The sequence below is a fragment of the Aquarana catesbeiana genome, linkage group LG13 (genome assembly GCF_042186555.1).
Source record: "Aquarana catesbeiana isolate 2022-GZ linkage group LG13, ASM4218655v1, whole genome shotgun sequence".
Lineage (NCBI taxonomy): Eukaryota > Metazoa > Chordata > Amphibia > Anura > Ranidae > Aquarana > Aquarana catesbeiana.
In genome coordinates this window covers 67,637,537-67,655,824 of record NC_133336.1, presented here as the reverse complement: position 1 = coordinate 67,655,824, position 18,288 = coordinate 67,637,537, and the positions used below count along the sequence as shown (strand labels likewise).

At 43.9% G+C, this 18,288-nt stretch overlaps 2 protein-coding genes across 2 annotated transcripts in view; one reads left to right on the top strand and one right to left on the bottom strand.

Moving 5' to 3' along the window:
* The window catches only part of FBXO34 (F-box protein 34), an 80,921-nt gene extending 72,887 nt beyond the window's left edge, over nt 1–8,034 (bottom strand). The window contains exon 1 of the mRNA XM_073608813.1: nt 7,836–8,034. The gene's annotated coding sequence lies outside the window, so the exon portion shown is untranslated. The remainder of the gene's footprint in view (nt 1–7,835) is intronic.
* A 58-nt stretch (nt 8,035–8,092) lies between these two features.
* Nucleotides 8,093–18,288, top strand: part of DLGAP5 (DLG associated protein 5) — a 70,292-nt gene continuing 60,096 nt past the window's right edge. The window contains exons 1-2 of the mRNA XM_073608810.1: nt 8,093–8,229; nt 10,938–11,182. Of these exons, the coding sequence (XP_073464911.1) occupies nt 10,951–11,182 (232 nt within the window). The 5' untranslated portion in view covers nt 8,093–8,229; nt 10,938–10,950. The remainder of the gene's footprint in view (nt 8,230–10,937; nt 11,183–18,288) is intronic.

The window sequence follows — 18,288 nt, the reverse complement described above, 5'->3', positions numbered from 1 at the left end:
CTCAGGCATCTGGTTCCTTCGTGGGTAACCCTATTGCATGGCAATACATTATTGATTTGTTTTATTCACTCTGAGATGGCATTGGAGACAGTTTCTATGTCATGGCTATGCATTTACATGCACTAACTATTCCAGACTCATTCTCACTGGATGCGTTGTGTTGCACCCGCCTTAGTTTCCAACACAAGCAAAGTGTATAAGGATACCTTTTGTTCTACAGGATTCAGGCTAATGAACTGTGACATGAAAACAGATGATAACAAAACCACGGTTAAGAACAGGCACTCAGACACAGGGCTTACACTAATTTAAAGTGGTTATAAAGTATCCACAATAAACTCCTATGATAGGTTCTCTTATGGGCTAATAGTAATGGCAATGTGTGTGTTTTTTTTCCCCAGCAATATAAATCTCTAAATACCCTTTTCCAGCAGTGCTTCTATGCAGTCACATGGCTTTCTCAGGTCTTTCTCCCAAGCAGAGAAACTCCAGTGGGAGGGGCTCACATCCTCCCCCTAATGCCAAAGATGCACTTTTTACTCCCCCCTAGCACCAGGACAAATTTTTACTCCCAGTGGCCACAATCTGACCCCCCTAAAGTCTGAAGGACAGTAAACTGGCCCTTTGTTTAGAAAGTTTGGAGACCCCTGCTTTAGACCACACATTCAAAAACCACCAATTGTTGACATATTGACAGAAAAAAAGTAAGTATGCATCAGTTACCCAGACTACTGCATTGTAAATGATAAACAAAATGCATGATAAAATTAAACTGTACTTCTTACGTTTCAAAAAATATATATTACACCTGCACCACCATTTATTGTGTCTGCTACATGCTGGAATGCCATCTTCATCCTATGACAGGGGTCCCCCGACTCCCGGGCCGCGGACCGGTGCCAGGCTGTGCCCGGTTTGCAGACGGACCGTGATGGCTGCACTGTCTGAGGTGCGGCGGCGGATGAGAGCAAAGAGATGAGATCATCTCTCATGGCCTTCCTGCATCACCGCTGTTCTCCCTCACTCAGAACCCACCGCTCCAGGCCTGCCTGTGTGTTCAGTGGACTAATGTGCACGTCTGTGCTGCCACCAATGCAGTGACAATCTGCATCTGGTGGCAGGCGACGGTGGCAAGTGACAATCCACATCTGGTGGCAGGCGACGCTGTATCTGAAGGCAGGCAATGTGGCAAGTGACACGCTGCATCTGAAGGCAGGTGATGGTGGCAAGTGACACGCTGCATCTGAAGGCAGGTGATGGTGGCAAGTGACACGCTGCATCTGAAGGCAGGTGATGGTGGCAAGTGACACGCTGCATCTGAAGGCAGGTGATGGTGGCAAGTGACACGCTGCATCTGAAGGCAGGTGATGGTGGCAAGTGACAACTCGCGTCTGGTGGCAGATGGTGGCAGATGGTGGCAAGTCGCAATCCGCATCTGGTGGCAGGTGACGTGGCAAGTGACAAGCTGCATCTGAAGGCAGGCGACATGGCAAAGGACACGCTGCATCTGAAGGCAGGCGACGGGGCAAAGGACACACTGCATCTGGTGGCCGATAATGCATTATGGTGAGTTGAACTATTTCATTTTATATTACAATGTAATAATAGAAATAATGCGCTTCAATCATCCTGGCACCATATCACCCACCGTGTCATGATGACTGAATCGCTAACATCAGCCATTTCCCCGACACATTGCTAGCAAAAAACCCGCATAAAAATGCCTTACCCCCACCCCACCCCCCTGGGCCTTGGCACAATTTTCTTCCACAACGCTAGGCCCCGGTGCCAAAAAGGTTGGGGACCACTGCATATGAGAAGCCATCCCCTGATGACACAGACTTTGTAGTCATGCTTGTACAGATCACACAGCCTCTCATCAGCTCTCCTGGGTTAGAATCACTCAGTCATTAGAAACAGAGCAGCTCAGTTTACATGGAAGCATCGTATTCCCATTTTACAGCACCTTAGTCTGGAATAATATTCCTGAACTGTGGCACTCAGGAACTCAGGTGAGCTACCAGTACTGAGATAGAAAATAATCTGCTGCTGCCACAAAGAAACAGTAAAACATCAAAAAGTTTGCAGCACACTTACAGTTTACTGGTCAAAGAACATAACTTTATCCTACTCTTTAAGGCACTCATTCACAGTATATCTATTAAAGCGGTATTAAACCCAAAAGCAAACATTTATTATATTGCAGCTTACCGATTCTTAGATGTGATGCCTGCATTGGTTTTCTTTTTTAGGCTTTCTTTTATTTTCACCTGGAGATCTTGCCAGTAAGTTTGTTGTTTTTCAAAAGAGTGGTCTACCTCTGGAAGCTGGTCATATGACCGCAATATGAGAGAAGCCATCTTAAATTTAGTCACAACATGTTAGCATTCTGTTGAGACCTCCCTTAACATTTTTTAACAAGGATCTAAATCTGGGGTATCCAACCTTTTTGACATTCCTGGGCCGCATTGGAAGAGGAGTAATTGTCTTGGGCCGCATCTGCTTGGGCATGGCAGCCCATTCCATGGTACCTGCACTATTTTTGAACTGCAGCAGCTGGGAAATCGCATGGTGCTTTTGCACCATATGATTTTATGGCGGTTCCTGCACCTAAAAACTTGATGCATTTTTAGATGTGTGGGGGTACCAGTGAGAATAACTGGCAGCCCCGCGTGTCTGTAAAGAGCACTGTGTTTTGGCTGCAGGTGTGGGAACAACTGCGATTCCTGTACCCGCAATCACCCACAGTAGTGTGAACCTAGCCTAAATCCGTGATTTTTACATCTGTCTGTGAATATCCAACACATACATGCCCGTAACAGACATTTATGGCGTAAAAGACCATTTATGGCGTAAAAGACCATTCATGGACAGATGTAAAAATCATGGATTTTACAAGGGTCACATCGTATTGGTACTAGTATTTAGTACTGAGTATTTGGACAAGTATCGGTACTCGTGCAAATGCACCGATACCTGAAACCGATCAGGCTCGGTTCTTTGAGCTGTCAGTGGGTCTCCCCAGTGTTAAAGAAGTCCGGTAATTGGAGCTGTCAAAAAAAAAAAAAAAGCAGCAGCAATGTTTTATACCAACATTGCTCAGCCCTGAAATGCTAAAATAAAAAGAAACATTGTTTCTTTTTGTATATTTCTGTTTCTTCATCTGAAGATCAAAGGGATGAACAAATGTTTCTCTGTTTAACCCCTTAATAACCCTTAATTTACTCTAATCAGCCTTAATTAACTCCCTAATCTCCTCCATTTAATTATTATTTTCCTGATATTTTTCTTTTATCACATCTATTTTATAAACAATTAAAACTTTTTTTTGTTTGCTTTGTTAGTGAATATTTTTCACACATATATATTTACACATTTCAAATAAAAAAAAAACAAAAAAAACAATTTAATTTGTAAATAACTTTTCAATGCTTTGTACCATTGCTGACAGCTGAAGTTAAAACAAAACAGTTGCTTTAGGTATCAGTAACTGGTATTGGCGACTACAAAAAAAAAAAAAGAAAAAAAAAAATTTGGGACTTGTACTCATTGTAAAAAAGAAAAAAAAAAAAATTGTAATCAGTGCATCCCTAGATTTTACAAACTGTGCTTGAATTTAATGAAGGTTGGTCAACCCTGGTATTTGTTGTGTGGGGAGGTTGTGGGTAGAGGGCGCAACTGAAACCTTTTTACAAAATCGGCACCCCCAGCATCCCTTTAGCTGTGCCCGTTTCTGCATTCTCTGTGCTGCCACAACCTCTATGCACAGATGTATATGGTATCCCCTGCATCCTTCCATACATGACAGCTGCCGTGGCTTTTATTCTTGCATGGCATTTCTCCAGACATTCCTGGGCCGCATACAGTCCGCAGGTTGGACACCGCTGATCTAAACCCAGAACAAAATGGTTATATATTGCAGTTTACCAGTCCCTAGATGTGATGGCTGTATTAGTTTTCTTTTCTTTATGGTCACCTGGTGATCCTGCCAGTAACAGGCCTCCTCTCTTAGGGTGACAACTCTCATTCACTGTACTGTAGAAGCTAGGCTGCAAGCTTTTGATTGGGATTACTGAACACCTCCCCTTCACTATAACATAAAGAATGTGTTCTGCAGTTGACAGAGGAGAACCGGACAGGGCTGACAACACCGCTTGTGATTTCTGCCAGAAAATCCTGGAAGTGATGAGCTTGCTGGATTTCTAGCAGGATCAAATGGTATTTTTAGTACTTATTGAACAGATACAACAAAAAGCTTTCAATTTTGTTTTTAAAGCAGAACAACAGTCAAAAATAACAAAATAAAAGTAGCCCATTAAAATATAAAATACCAAAAGCTGTAACCTTTTGCTGCAATATTCAGCTTAATTTCAGAGATTTCGTCTGCAGTATTTTTTCTGCTGCTAGATGTCCTCAGTCATAAGGTCAGCATCAATCAGCTCACTTCCTCTGACCCCAGGTAATGTTGTGCATATATGAAAGGAGCACCAGACCAAAAAATATGAGTCCAAATTCATTTATTGATGTTGCTTTAAAAGACAGCCAACACGTTTTGGGGCCAAAGGAACTCCCCCCTTCATCAGGGCTACAGTTAAAAATGAAAACCTTGAGTGGACTCAAAATAAAGCTTTCCTGTTTGAATCTGTGCAGGGAAGATGGTTGCTGAATTAGGACTCCTGGCCAGCAGTATCTGCATCAGCAGTCAAAATAAGAAGAAAATAGGTTCTTATTTTGGACTGCATACTAACCCATTATGCCATTGTCTTCCAGGTATTTTTTATTTTATTTTTTTAAAGGCTGCGGTTTACTACTGCATTAATGGAAACAATAATCGGCCAACTAATCGATTATGAAAATAATCGTTAGTTGCAGCCATCAAGCTATTTCACTTTATGGGTTACATTAAGGCTGGGTTTACACCTGAGCGTAGTGGGAAATAGCGCTCCCACTTCGGTTTTATTTGTGCCTTTTGAAGTGTTTCCACTTGTTGTGCATAGGGCAGCCTTTTCACTTTAATGGGTTAGGACAAACACTCCAAAACCTTTTTTTTTTTTGAACAGGGCATGGCATGTTTTTTCACTGCACCTGTTACCCACACTTGGGGAGGTGGCATTAACAATTAATGGCACGATGCACATTTGCAACGCATTTACAAATTACAAGCAAAACGCTAATTTTTTTGTGCACTTTGTTCCAGAAATGACAGGTGTAAATGGTGCCTATGGATAAAAAGTTTTAAAGAATAAGTTCACCTTTTAGAAAAAATAAATGCATTTATTCAATTTTGTTTTTGGAGCCTGTAAAGCATTGCACCAGCTATCAGTAGAGAAGATCACCGCTAGCTGTCAGATTGGGTATCTGGGAGGTGCGGGGGCTGGGCCGGTCTGTTCCTAACATGTTACATGTTGCACCCTGAATATGGGTGTAACATGTTACAAAAGGTGAACTTATCCTTTAAAGCAGGGCTTGACAAATTTGCTTTGAATCTAGGAGCCAGCTAAAAAAAAAAAAAAAAAAGGCAGTAGGCTTTTTTCTTTTTTTTTTTTTGCCTACAGGGCACTTTCAGCACTGTCGCACTTTAAATGACAATTGCGTGGTCATGCAACACTATACCTATATGACATTTTTATATTTTTTTCAGATAGATAGAGCTTTCTTCTGGTGGTATTTAACCACTTCAGCCCTGGAATAATTTACCCCCTTCCTGACCAGAGCACTTTTTGCGATTTGGTACTGCGTCGCTTTAACTGACAATTGCGTGGTTGTGCGACGTTGTACCCAAACAAAATTGACTTCTTTTTTTCCCACAAATAGAGCTTTCTTTTGGTGGTATTTGATCACCTCTGCAGTTTTTATTTCTTGCGCTATAAACAAAAAATAGCGACAATTTTGAAAAAAAAAAGCATTATTTTTTACTTCTTGCTATAATAAATTTATTTTAGGCCGATATGTATTCTCCTACATTTTTTTGGTTAAAAAAAAAAAAAAAAAAATCGCAATAAGTGTATATTGATTGGTTTGCGCAAAAGTTATAGTGTCTACAAAAAAGGGGATAGATTTATAGCATTTTTAATTTTTTTTTTTTTTTTTTTTACTAGTAATGGCAGGTGATCTGCGATTTTTATTGTGACTGTGACATTATGGCAGACACATCGGACAATTTTGACACATTTTTGAAACCATTGGCATTAATAAAGCGATCAGTGCGAATAAAAATGCATCGATTACTGTAAAAATGTCACTGGCAGTGAAGGGGTAAACTGTGTTCCCTGGGTGGTGATTCTAATTGAAGGGGGAGGGACTAACTACAGGAAGTGACAGATTGTGTCTCCTAGCTAATAGGAACACACGATCTGTCACTCCTGTCAGAACAGGGAAGTGTGTGTTTACACACACTCGTCCCTGTTCTGTGTCTCCTGGTCACGATCGCTCGTGGCCGGCAGTCATCGTGACCATCGGTCACACGCATTGGCACCCCCGCTGCGCAGCAAGATCACGTACAGTAACGTGACTTTGCACACGGGAGCCAGCCTGCCGCAATAAAACTGCGGCGGCTGGTCCGGAAGCAGTTAATCACTACTGTTTTTTTTTTTTTTTTTGCCAAGTACATGAAAAAAGACCGAAAAATTTTAAGAAAGCAAAGAAAAAAAAAAAAAAAAAAAAGTTTCTTCATTTCTGTTATAAAATTGAGCAAACAAGTAATTTTTCTTTTTCACTAATGGGCGGTGATGGGGCTGCGCTGATAGGGCACTTATGAGGCTGCACTGGTGAGACTGCACTGATGGGGCACTGGAGAGGACGCACCGGAGAGGACGCACTGATGGGGTACTGGAGAGGACGCACTGGTGAGGACGCACTGGTGCGGCACTGATGTGTGATGTGCAGACCTGACTTTGAGCCTCTCCAGAGGGGGGTGGACGACCTGAGTGCCCTGGGGGAATCCCTGCGAGATGGTGACTGGCACGGAGCCACTGCTGAGCCCATTCAGAGCCACTGGCTCCTGCTGCAGGGAGTCTCCCCGGACAGATCGATAGACCCGCACCCAGCAGGAGGAAGGAACGGAGCCAGTGGCTCCGTTCCAACTCGCCCCTCCTACTAAACTACAGCCCCGCATATGCCCTAACCTGCCGTTCACAGTGCTGTCCTCGCGGTTAACACTGAAGAAATGGCTCCATCAAAATTCTTATTTAATAGACGAACATCCCAAGTGTTACAAACAGCTCAAATGGTAAACGGTGCTGCCACTCCCCACCCCCGGCATCAGAAAACACCTGCTGGCCATGTTGTGCCTGGCTTTGCCCCCCCATGCTAGCCACTGGGGCTAACAACTCAGGCGCCAGGCCGCATTTTCTAGTTGCCATTGCGACCTGGTGCCTGGGGTTTGTTGAGCCCTGCTTTAAAGCAGTAGTAAACTCAATGCCAAAAAACAAAAGATAAGCCCTCCTGCAGGATAATGCCATAATGTACTAGTATACACTGCGTATTGGCATGTTATGGTAGACTTACCTTTTAGATGGAACCCTCCAGCGGTACGCTGTCACTGCTCCAGGCTTCCCTCTTGGTTCCCGCTCTCCAGCTGTTTGACAGGCCGGGCTGTAATGTAATCGCTCCGGCACATACACGCAGTAGTCATGATTGCGGCACGGTGTTCTCTGCATCATTGGCACACTCAACATTCCCTGAATGCCGAGCGCACCACGCATGTGCAGTCACCTAGTCAGCCGATTCGAAAATCTCCTAAACAGCAGCAAATTTAGGAAACACTTGCTGTACCTCAGAGAAATTCCTATTACAAGCTCACCTGTAGGTACAAGTTTACAAAAAGAGTTACCTACCGCTTTAAGTGAATAATTCTCATCCTTCGGGCACATTCCAGTGACAACAAGCAATGACAATCACCCCAGGACGCTCTTAACACGTTTCATATTAAATTACAACTGGAGTACGAAGGCCAAAATGTACATATCAGCATTAAACACACAACCTGCAAGAACGCTCAACATCTACAACACTGCTCACATATTGCGCATGCTCAGACTCATGGGGCCGCCGTGTACTTCTACACATGCGCACTGGTTCGTATCTGGGGAAACACGGCGTATGGGCCAATCAGAATGCGAGGATCCATCCAATAGAAGAGGGTTTCCGCTTGTTTGAAAGTTGTGTGTGGCGGAGAGAGAAGAGAGAAGAGCGGGCGGGCGTTCGGAGGTTCTGGTAGTGAGGAGACTTGTGAGTGTTTATTCCTAGTATGTCTGTCTGCTTATAATAGAAGAACTCAGTGACCGCTCTGTGCTGTTATATGAGGCGGGACCGGGACCCTCATACCGGGCTACCTCCTTCACTTGTCCCCTCAGTCATGTCCTTTGTAGAGCTGACTGGTTTGTGGCTCATTATTATAGTGTGTACCTGTAGGGGTGACTATTGGCATGTTTATTATGCTGAGTTATTGTGTCTTCACCATTGCTGAGGGTTAATAGGACTATAGGCACAATTCCATTTGGATACAGTAAGGAAGGGGGGTGTGGTGGTGGTGGTTGGGGGTTTTTATTTTGTGGCATACCCGTGCCATCCCCTCAGAGCTCCGTGCTGCAGCCGTAACTTCTGTGCACGTACGCGGTGGTGTGATGTCATCGCAGCTCGACCAATCAAGGTGGCCAGAGCACTCATCCATTAGGAAAACCTGGTGAAGATGGAAGCCCTCTCAGCGGTGCCAGCATGACAGGGCTTCCATCTTCACCCGGGCTTCCTTCCGGGTTCAAGTGCTCCAGCTGTCTTGATTGGCCGAGCTGCGATGACATCACACCCACGTACGTGCACTGAAGTCACGGCTGCAGCACAGAGCTCTGAAGGGATGGCACGGGTATGCCACAAAAAAAGGCTCTAGACTTAGTAAAATGGCGGTCGTTGCAATGCTTTGTCACTCTGTATTTGCGCAGCGGTCTTGCAAACGCAACTTGTGTGTGGTGTTTTTTTTTTTTTTTTTTTTTTTTTTGAAAAAATACACATTTAATTAAAAAAAAAAAAAAACAGTTAAGTTAGCCCAATTTTCTAAAATATTGTGAAAGATAATGTTTTGCCGAGTAAATTGATACCCAACATGTCATGCTTCAAAATTGCGTAATGGCGGAAAACTTTGACCCTTAGGCCCTTTTACACGGATGGACCATTCAGGTCTGTCTGACAGTTTTTTAGGTGGACCTGAACAGATGCTCCATGCAGGTCTATGGAGCGACAGATGTCAGCGGTGACCATGTCCGTTGACATCCGATCCGCTAAAATCTGACGTATGGTGATACATTCGCATCCGTCCTGGTGGATCGCATCGGATGAGTGCTCTGGCCATCTTGATTGGCTGCAGCACGGAGCTCTGAAGGGATGGCACAGGTATGCCACAAAAAAAAAAAAAAAAAAAACCCACACACCCCAACCAACACCACCACACCCCCCTTCCTTACTGTATAGTCCTATTAAAAAGGAAACCTCAGCAATGGTGAAGACACATACATACACACACAATAACTCAGCATAATAAACATGTCAATAGTCACCACTACAGGTACACACTATAATAATGACCCTCTAAGATCCTCATGAGATTGTGTAATTTTATACTCACTACAATCAAGTACAGGTGCTTGCGCTCCACCCCCCCCCCCCCCCCCCCCCCCCGGAAGGTATTGCCCCAGTCATCTCTGTGGCAACCGCGTGACGGCACACGTACGCGCAATGCCACAAAACGTCCAGTGATGATCACAGAATGCCGCTGGTGTTCTGCCGAGAAAGTTCCCCTCGGATAATGACCCCCTGTACTGCGCAGGCGCAGCATGAACAACAAGGGAGCCGCCGAAAATATCCGAAGCTGAACAGCTGTGAGTGAGCTGTACACGGCGCAATGAGCAAGACATTGTGGCTGCCGCACGCTCCCGATGCTCACACTACTCTGCAAGGGGCAGGTGTATTTCTGTGATAATGTGTTTATTATCCGCCCCTTGCAGAGTAGCGCGAGCATCGGGAACATGCGGCATTGTCTGGTAGCATCGGGAGCGTGTGGTAGAATGTGGTGTTTAATGTGCGCAGGCGCGGTGTACAGCTGACGCTCAGCTGTGTATGTTCAGCTATTTTCGGCTCGGTAGTGCTTCGTACTGCGCAAGCGCAGTACATGGGGGTCATTATCCGCCGGGGAACTTTTTCGGCAAGACACCGTACTGTGCAAGCACTGAGCCTGCGCAGTACAGGGGGGGGGTCCTTATCCGCCGGGGGAACTTTTTCGGCAAGACACCGGCACGATGGGGCTCCCTCTTGTGGTGCTGATGGAGATTGCACCAACGGGGAGAAAAGGGTGGGAGAAAGGCATATAATGCTTCTCCCTTGCATGCCGGGAAGTTGAATGGAAGGCGGGATACTTGCCCCTGGATGCAGGGAGGGCACTGGATCAAGGCATCACCAAATACCAAAGAAGTACAATACATATGATGAAAAAATCATAATTGCAAAATACATACTGGAATTGATTATCGCTAATGCTCTATAGTATTGTATTTTTACAATTCATTTTTTTATTAGGCTTTTTTAAAATGTGCTAGAGGTCTGGCTGTCTCTCTGGTTGTTCTCATTCTCATTTCTGAAAATTCAGAAAGCGCATTGACTCGCGCATGCACAGTAGGAAACTGGCTGTGAAGACTTTAGAACCACTGCAAGGGAGTTTTTGTTTTTTTTTCTCCAGTTAGGTTGTATTTAAAATATAACTAAACAAAGGCTAACATTTATAAGGTCCGTAATAATCCTTTTTTTTTTTTTTTTTTAGTATCATTAGTTTGCAAAGCGCTAACATTGTCTCACATTTTCTATGTCAAATTTTTAATTGATATGCAAAGGTGTAGTTCTGCTAAGTGATTAATTTTATATTTTGTGAAATAAATGTGACTTTTCTCTCCTAGGTGGCAAGCAATCATGGATACTAAATCTCAGTTTGTTGGACGTTATAAAAAAGACCTGAGTATAGACCACTTGAGAGCTAAAGTTGCCAGACGCAAATCCATAAGGCAGAAGGAGAACAGAGATCTAGAGTTCCGGAAGAGCAGAGGTCTGGCACTGATGGATTCAAATGTTTCATTTGGGAAAGATCAGGACCTGCCAGTGCTGGATGAGGTCAATGAGACAAAGGCGTCTATGGATAAAACTGGTAAGATATGATTGACAACTACTGTATGTCTCAAAATATACATAAGTCATTTTCTTTTCCATGGAGTACAACAGTCTTTAAACGTTGCACTACTTCCTACAGGTAAATTGGACACTGGCAAATGGTAGACCAGCCCATGATAACCCCACCTGCTAAAAGCATGCCTCAGTGTGTTTGTGGGGGGTTTGTCCTAGGAATATATACACCCCCCCCCCCTTTTCTTTTTTTTTTATTTCAGCTCTGCTATGAAACCTAACCTGTGATTTTATTCAATAAAACCTCACCTCTGTCACTTAATTACTGTAATTTTACACCAATCCAAACAGGATATATTTCTGGTGGGGTGCATACCCCATACACTGAACCGAGTCCAAACAAGACTGAAAAATAAGGGTTAATCTGAACTCTCAAACAACAAAATGTTACAGGATATCTTATTACAAAAATACCAGAACACTTTGTAACCCTCCGCCAATAAAGCAGAGCTCCAGGTTCCTTCCGAAAAAATTATTTTTTTAATAGGACACTTGCCTGTCCACGAATCTAGCGGTGTCTTCGTTCGAGCCAATTTTTCAATCCGCTTTCGGGTGCTGCCGCCGTCATGTCACCTGGCTCCTTACCGCTTATGTGCGAAGCGCGCTGCGCTTTGTGAATATTCCCGGAGTAGCTTGCAGCGGCGTAGTCAGCCAGGAGTGGGTACCTGCCAAATGTGGCTGCGTGGGGAGAGACAAATAAGCGGAGCTTCCCCTTTTGGGTGGAGCTCTGCTTTAAAAAAAACCAAATCTGAAATTTTAAAGCCACTAACAATAATTTTCATTGATTTTATGACCGAAATTTTTTTTTTTTCTCTTAATAGTGGGGTCAAATCGACATTTGTTTTCAACCACAGTGATGGGGGGGGGGGGGGGGGGGAAACTGCAACAATGCACTCCATGCTCTTCTTCAGCTTCTCCATTGAAGGTGTACTGAACCAAAAAAAGCGCAGTTTTGCGTTTGAATAAAGTCCTTTACCCTTTCCAAATACACAGGGGTTGACAAAAGCATAGATGTCAACGTGTCCGATAAGAAACCATGTTAAACTGTAGTACATTTCTGCAAAAAAACGCATAGGTGCGAACCAGGCCTAAGAAGTTTAGTAGCAGAATGCCTTTTTTTTTTTTTTTTTTTTTTTTTTTTTTTTTTGGGTATCGCCTGTCATAATGGGGTTAAAAAAAAAACCTAAAATTAGCCCTTTATAGTAAAAAAAAGAGCAGGTAACCGCTACTAAAAGGTTCACTTATACTGTGAGACAGTGAAACTATAATACACACACACACAATATATGGGCATTATAAGTGGGGGGGGGGGGGGCGGGGGTTGTCAATATAAATCTTTTATATTAATATAGTACTAAAAGCTGAGTTGTGTGTGGGTGTTTTTTTTTTTTTTTTTTTTTTTTTTTATGATCGTTTTATATATAATGTACAATACTGGTAAGTTTACTTTAAATGTAATTGTAATGCCTTCTTTTACCTCTAGTCTATCAGCCTCAACTTCTTCTGGGTTCAGATGCTGATCTTCCCTGCACAGTCTTTAAAGTGATTTTCTTTTTATATTTCAAAGTACAGAATAGCCAGCCGCATAGGCAGGATGGCGTCAGGTTTTCAAAACATCGCATGACAATACAGGGAAGTAAAAAGTATGATCATAGTACTCATCTATCGCAATAACAGAACATAGCGAACATAAGTATCCAAAATTTGATGGAGTTTAACAGTAGCCTCCCAGTTATGATCCGGGGTACCCCAGTGTGTAGAGATCCAGAGGCCCAGGAGGTCCTGGTTGTGATCTCTGGGACAGTCTCAGGACTCCTGGTTGTAGGAGTGTTCATCTGTATTGTGTATAAAACTTCTGGAGAAAAAAAAGTAAAAAGAAGGGAAGAAACAATGGAGAAAAGTGAGAGGAGAAGAGAGGGGGTCGTCCTGGAGATATATAGATATGTATATAGTTTCTATTTTTTAGTGTTTCGCCTGGCATTTTGTGAAAGAGGGCGGTTTCAGGAGTTCTGCGAATGTTTACCCCTGTCACTGAGTTGATTACATTGAAAATTCGAATACAAAATCTAGTTACGAGGGGGCATTGCCACCAGATATGGTGCATCGTCCCTGACTGTCCGCAACGTCGGAAGCAGTTCGCCGAAGTGGAAGGATGCATCTTGGCTACTCTCGTGGGTACCAAGTACCAACATAGGAGCGTTTTATAGTTGGCCTCTATAAGAGTAGTGTTAATGGAAATCTTGGATAACTGATGAGCAATATCTTGCCATTCAGTAAGATCAAAAGTTAGTTTCAAATCTTTCCCACTGGTCCATATAGGCAAGTTTTGAATCGGGCTCAGTGAAAGAAGTATATATTGCAGATATGCGACCCCTCTGGAAGCTTCTGGCCTGACATGTTAATTCAAATGTTGTAAGGGTGGTCACCGCTTCGTTAAGTTTAGATCTAACAAACTATGCGATTTGGTTATATCTAAATATTTAGTTAGGAGGCATTGTCTTTAAAATATTGTATAGGGTGTAGTTGATCCCCATTCAGAAAATCTCCAATTCTCAGCAACCCTTTTTTTGAGCCACCACTGGAACAATTGCGGAGTTAAACCAGGCGGAAACTCGGGGTTACAGAAATGGGTGCTAGTGGTGTATGAGGGGATGATAAAGGACTGCGGTTGCGTGTCCTATCCCATATTGTTAAAGAGTGTGATAGGGTGGGGCATAGTATGGGAGGGCGTTGACGACTAGGAAGCCACATTAAGGATCCTATAGAAAACGGTTGACAAGCAAGTGCTTCTATGGAGACCCAAAGGGGGCTGAACCTTTGGCTGTGGTGTAGGCTAGCTGGGCTATCTGAACTGATTGATAATATGCCTGTAAATTGGGGAGACCAAGCCCCCCCATAGGTTTAGGTGTATAAAGTGTGCGCTTTTGTATCCAAGGTCTCTTATTACCCCACACGAAACGCAGAACTTCAGCCTGTAAACGTTTGTATGTCTCCCTTCGGGACTGTCACCGGTAAAGTTCTAAAGTAATAAAGGAGCCTAGGTAAGAATGTCATTTTTATTGAATTGACTCTGCCAAACCATGAAAGGGAATCTGCCCAACAACGAAGATCCTCCTTAAGTCTTCTAAATAATGGAGGATAGTTTGCCCTATATATAGTGTCTATGGAGGAAGTCAGCTGGACCCCTAGGTACAGGAGAGAACGAGGAGTCCACTTAAAACTAAATGTATTTTGAAGAGTCTGCACCTCCAGCAGGGGATAGTGATATGTTAAATGCTACTGAGAATTCGGAAACAGAGTCGTGAGAAATTATCTAGTAGGGACAACAAATTAGGCAAAGTTACTTGGGGTTTGGTGATGTACATGAGAACCTCATCGGCAAATAATGCACTTTTATGTTCCTGTTGGCCACAACGAATAATGTGAATGTCAGGGTGGGATTGTATTGCCATAGCTAGGGGTTCTATTGCCAATGCAAATAGTAAAGGGGAGAGTGGGTATCCCTGTCTCGTACCCCGCCGGACAGGGAATAGTGGTGATTTATGGCCTCTAATGGAAACTTGGGTTATTGGGGAGCAATATAACGTTCTCAGCAGGGAAAGGAACGTAGGGCCGATCCCTAGGGTCTCGAGTAACAAAAAGGTAGTTCCAATTTAGGCTATCAAAGGCCTTATTAACGTCCAATGAAAGGAGCAAGAGTTCCCAGGTGAGTGGAGCATCCCAGTTGGACCGTGCTGCTGAAATCAGGGTTATGGATCTACGAATTTGGTCTAGGGTCTGACGTCCTGTTATGGATCAAGATTGGTCCTTATGAATATAGTGCTCTAAAAAGATATTAAGGCGAGAGGCCAAGATTTTCGTGAGGATCTTTAAATCTCCGTTTTATTAACGAAATTGGACGTTAGTTACGAACGTCAGTAGAGTCCCTGTTGGGTTTAGGAATAACACTGATGTGCTTTATTTTCATCCAAAGGGACCGTACCTCCATCCCGCAGGGAGTTAAAGTAAAGAACCATGTGTGGAACCAATTGTCCGCAAAATTTTTTTATAATAAAGATTAGGAAGACCATCAGGGCCAGGAGATTTATGGCGTGAGAGTGATTTAATAGCATCACAGATCTCCTCGCCTGTAAAAGGCTGGTCCATAAGGTCTTTATGATCATCTGCAATGGACAGGAGGGGGAGATTTCCCCAAGAATTCCCTAATGGATGGAGGGGCCGCATCCCAAGAATTGCTATATAGGTCAGCGTAAAAATCATGGAATTCCCGAAGAATTTTTGGGGGGTCCTTAGAGAGATGGCCTCCTGACAATCTCTAATTTTGGGGAATGCCAGGTGAGAGCGCCTAGGAATAAGCTTATGCGCTAATAAAGAACCTGGGCAATCTTGCCAAGTGAAAAATTTATGATTCATCCACCATAGTTTCTCTGCCCTAGTGATGAGGCAGATGTTAAGTTCCAAGCGGGATTGTTCCATTTTAATAAATAGATTAGGACACGGAGAGCGTTTGTTTAGTTAAAGCTTCATGTTCCCTGGTTTTGGCAGAGATCAATTCAATGTGAGCTTTTTTGAGTCTGGAGGACAATTGAATAAAGGCTCCCCGGGCAGAAGCTTTGCGCGCAGCCCAGTTAATAGCAGGGGGTGTATCTCCTGGGTTGTTAATATCAAAGTAAGTTTGTATATGCTTAGAAATCTCGAGACGGTGGGATTCGTCACCAAGGAGAGATTTATTCAATCACCAATGAGGGTTTGTTGTCCTACTGGCGAGATCTGAACCATAACTGGGTCATGGTCCGACCAGGGGGTAGATTATATCTTGGCAGACTTCAGTTTAGGCAGCAGTCCTGAGAGGAAAAATATATGATCTATACGTGAGTATTGTCCATGTGCTCTTGAGTAATGAGAGTAATCTCTAGCGGTGGGGTTTGCTTCCCTCCAAACATCCACTACGTCATAGTGATAAAGCATTTTGTGCAAATTTGTGACTCTGTTTAGGAGGGGGATGGAGCCTCGCAGTGTGTGTGATTTATCCTTAATAAGAGGCATGGCTAAGTTAGTCACCCGCTAGAATTACTTCTCCTTCAAATTCAGGCGCCATGGACTGTGGGAAGGAGTGAAAGAATGCGGTTTGATTGGTGTTGGGAGCATAATAGATTAGGAAAGTAACCAATGGTTCCCCCAGGTGACCTTTAAAGAGGAGTTCCACCCGAGGTCCAGTCAAAAAAAAAAAATTAAGTCAGCAGCTACAAATACTGCAGCTGCTGACTTTTTTAATTGGACACTTACCTGTCCCAGGGTCCAGCGATGTGGGGGATCGAAGCCCCGCTTGTCTCCCCCTTCGTTCAGCGGCGCCGGCATTGCAACTGTGGGCACCGGGCTGTGGCTTCACAGCCTGGCACCCACTGCGCGAGCGGTGCCGCGTGCCATGATTGGCTGCTCAGTCACCTGGGACCTGTAATGGGTCCCAGATTGACGGGAGGGAGCAGAGCTGAGCCCTTCCTGTGCCGAGGGGGGAAGTGATGTCACCAGCCCAGGCACTGGAAGAGGCAGACTACGAGGGACCCCCTAGCAACAGGCATTTAGAGGTATTCTTCATGTAGTGTGTGGGGTGTTTTTTTTTTTTTTTTTTTTTTTTGGGTGGAACCCCACCTTAACTAGAAGGTCACGCCCGTTTTTGTCCCTAAGAACTTTGGTTTCAGTGATTGATACGCGTCGAGAGAAGCAGAGGGCCACTCGAGGGGTAAATAGGGAGGTAAAGTGTCTCCTGGAGGGCAACAATGTCTGCCCCCAAAGATCGGTAGTGTGTAAAGGCCTTAATTCATTTAGCGGGTGACCTGAAACCCTGAACATTATGGGAAGCAGGCGGATATTCTGGGAGGTAGGCATTATACTAGACATGGGAAACAGTCAGCCGATCATTGATAAACAGACTCGCCCACCGATCTGCGAACCTCCGGAAACAGCAGGAGAATCTCCAGGCAACCCTCAAACAGTGAAAAAATTAAAACAAAAATAGGGAAAGAGAAAAAGAACAAAAAAAAAACCAATAGGGTAGTCGGGCCAGGAAACCCCCGGCACCGAGTAACATGTCATAGAAATGTAAAAAGTAATGTATAACAATCGGTAAACAATTCAAGTGTCTCAGAGTGCGGAGGAGTCTTCACCAAAAACAAGTGATGGGAAGAGTCCTTTGAGTGGTGAGAGTGCATAGACACCCCTGGCAGTAAAGGCACATTTAAGTACATGTTTGGTCCCATATCCCAGCCCAAAGAAACTAATAGAGCCACATAGTGGATCAACCGTAATATAAAATATAGTGGGATGAACGTTAATAAATAAAAAAAATTGTGCACCTGGAAAGAAAATATGCATGTTAACTGTAAACAACCACTTCAGGGGCGGCTAGAACCATTAGGTAACGGATGTATGGTACATCAGATTTATCAAAAAAAGGCAAAAGCAGCGGCTAATGTGATGGGACACTTGAAAAAGTGCGGTTTAACGATAACATCCCTGGGGGGGCCATCAGATTTTGGAGGGATCGGAGCCCTATGGATGCGATCAATTTCCATATGAATGTCATCAATATTGGGTACTGTCGCTTGCATTAATGCGTAAGTGATGGAGGTGATATCTTTCACATTTTCTGGAATGCCCCTGATACGAAAATTATAGCGCCTGTTGCGATTTTCGAGATTGTCGATTTTGGAGTATGCGTCCTCAAGGCGATCTTGTAAGTTGGTTATCGTATTTTGACTTTTGTGACACTCTGTGAACCATATCACCTACTTTTGATTAAATGCTTTCTAGCTGGTTCCCCAGCTCCTGGTAATCCTGTTTTATGTCCAGGGCTAGTTTGACAGTAGCCTTAGCCAGTTCCCTTTTGTAGCAAAGCGGGCTAAAAGTATTGGGTCACCTGAATACTGTGGCTGAGCTGGTGTAATAGCAGGGAAGTCAATAGCAGTGTCCAGCAGCCAAGTGCTCTTGGCTGCTGGGCTGGCTGCAAAAAAAAAGGTCTGCTATCTCTCTATCCAGAACAGAGGATGTGTGGGAGTCCTGGCTGGGTGACAG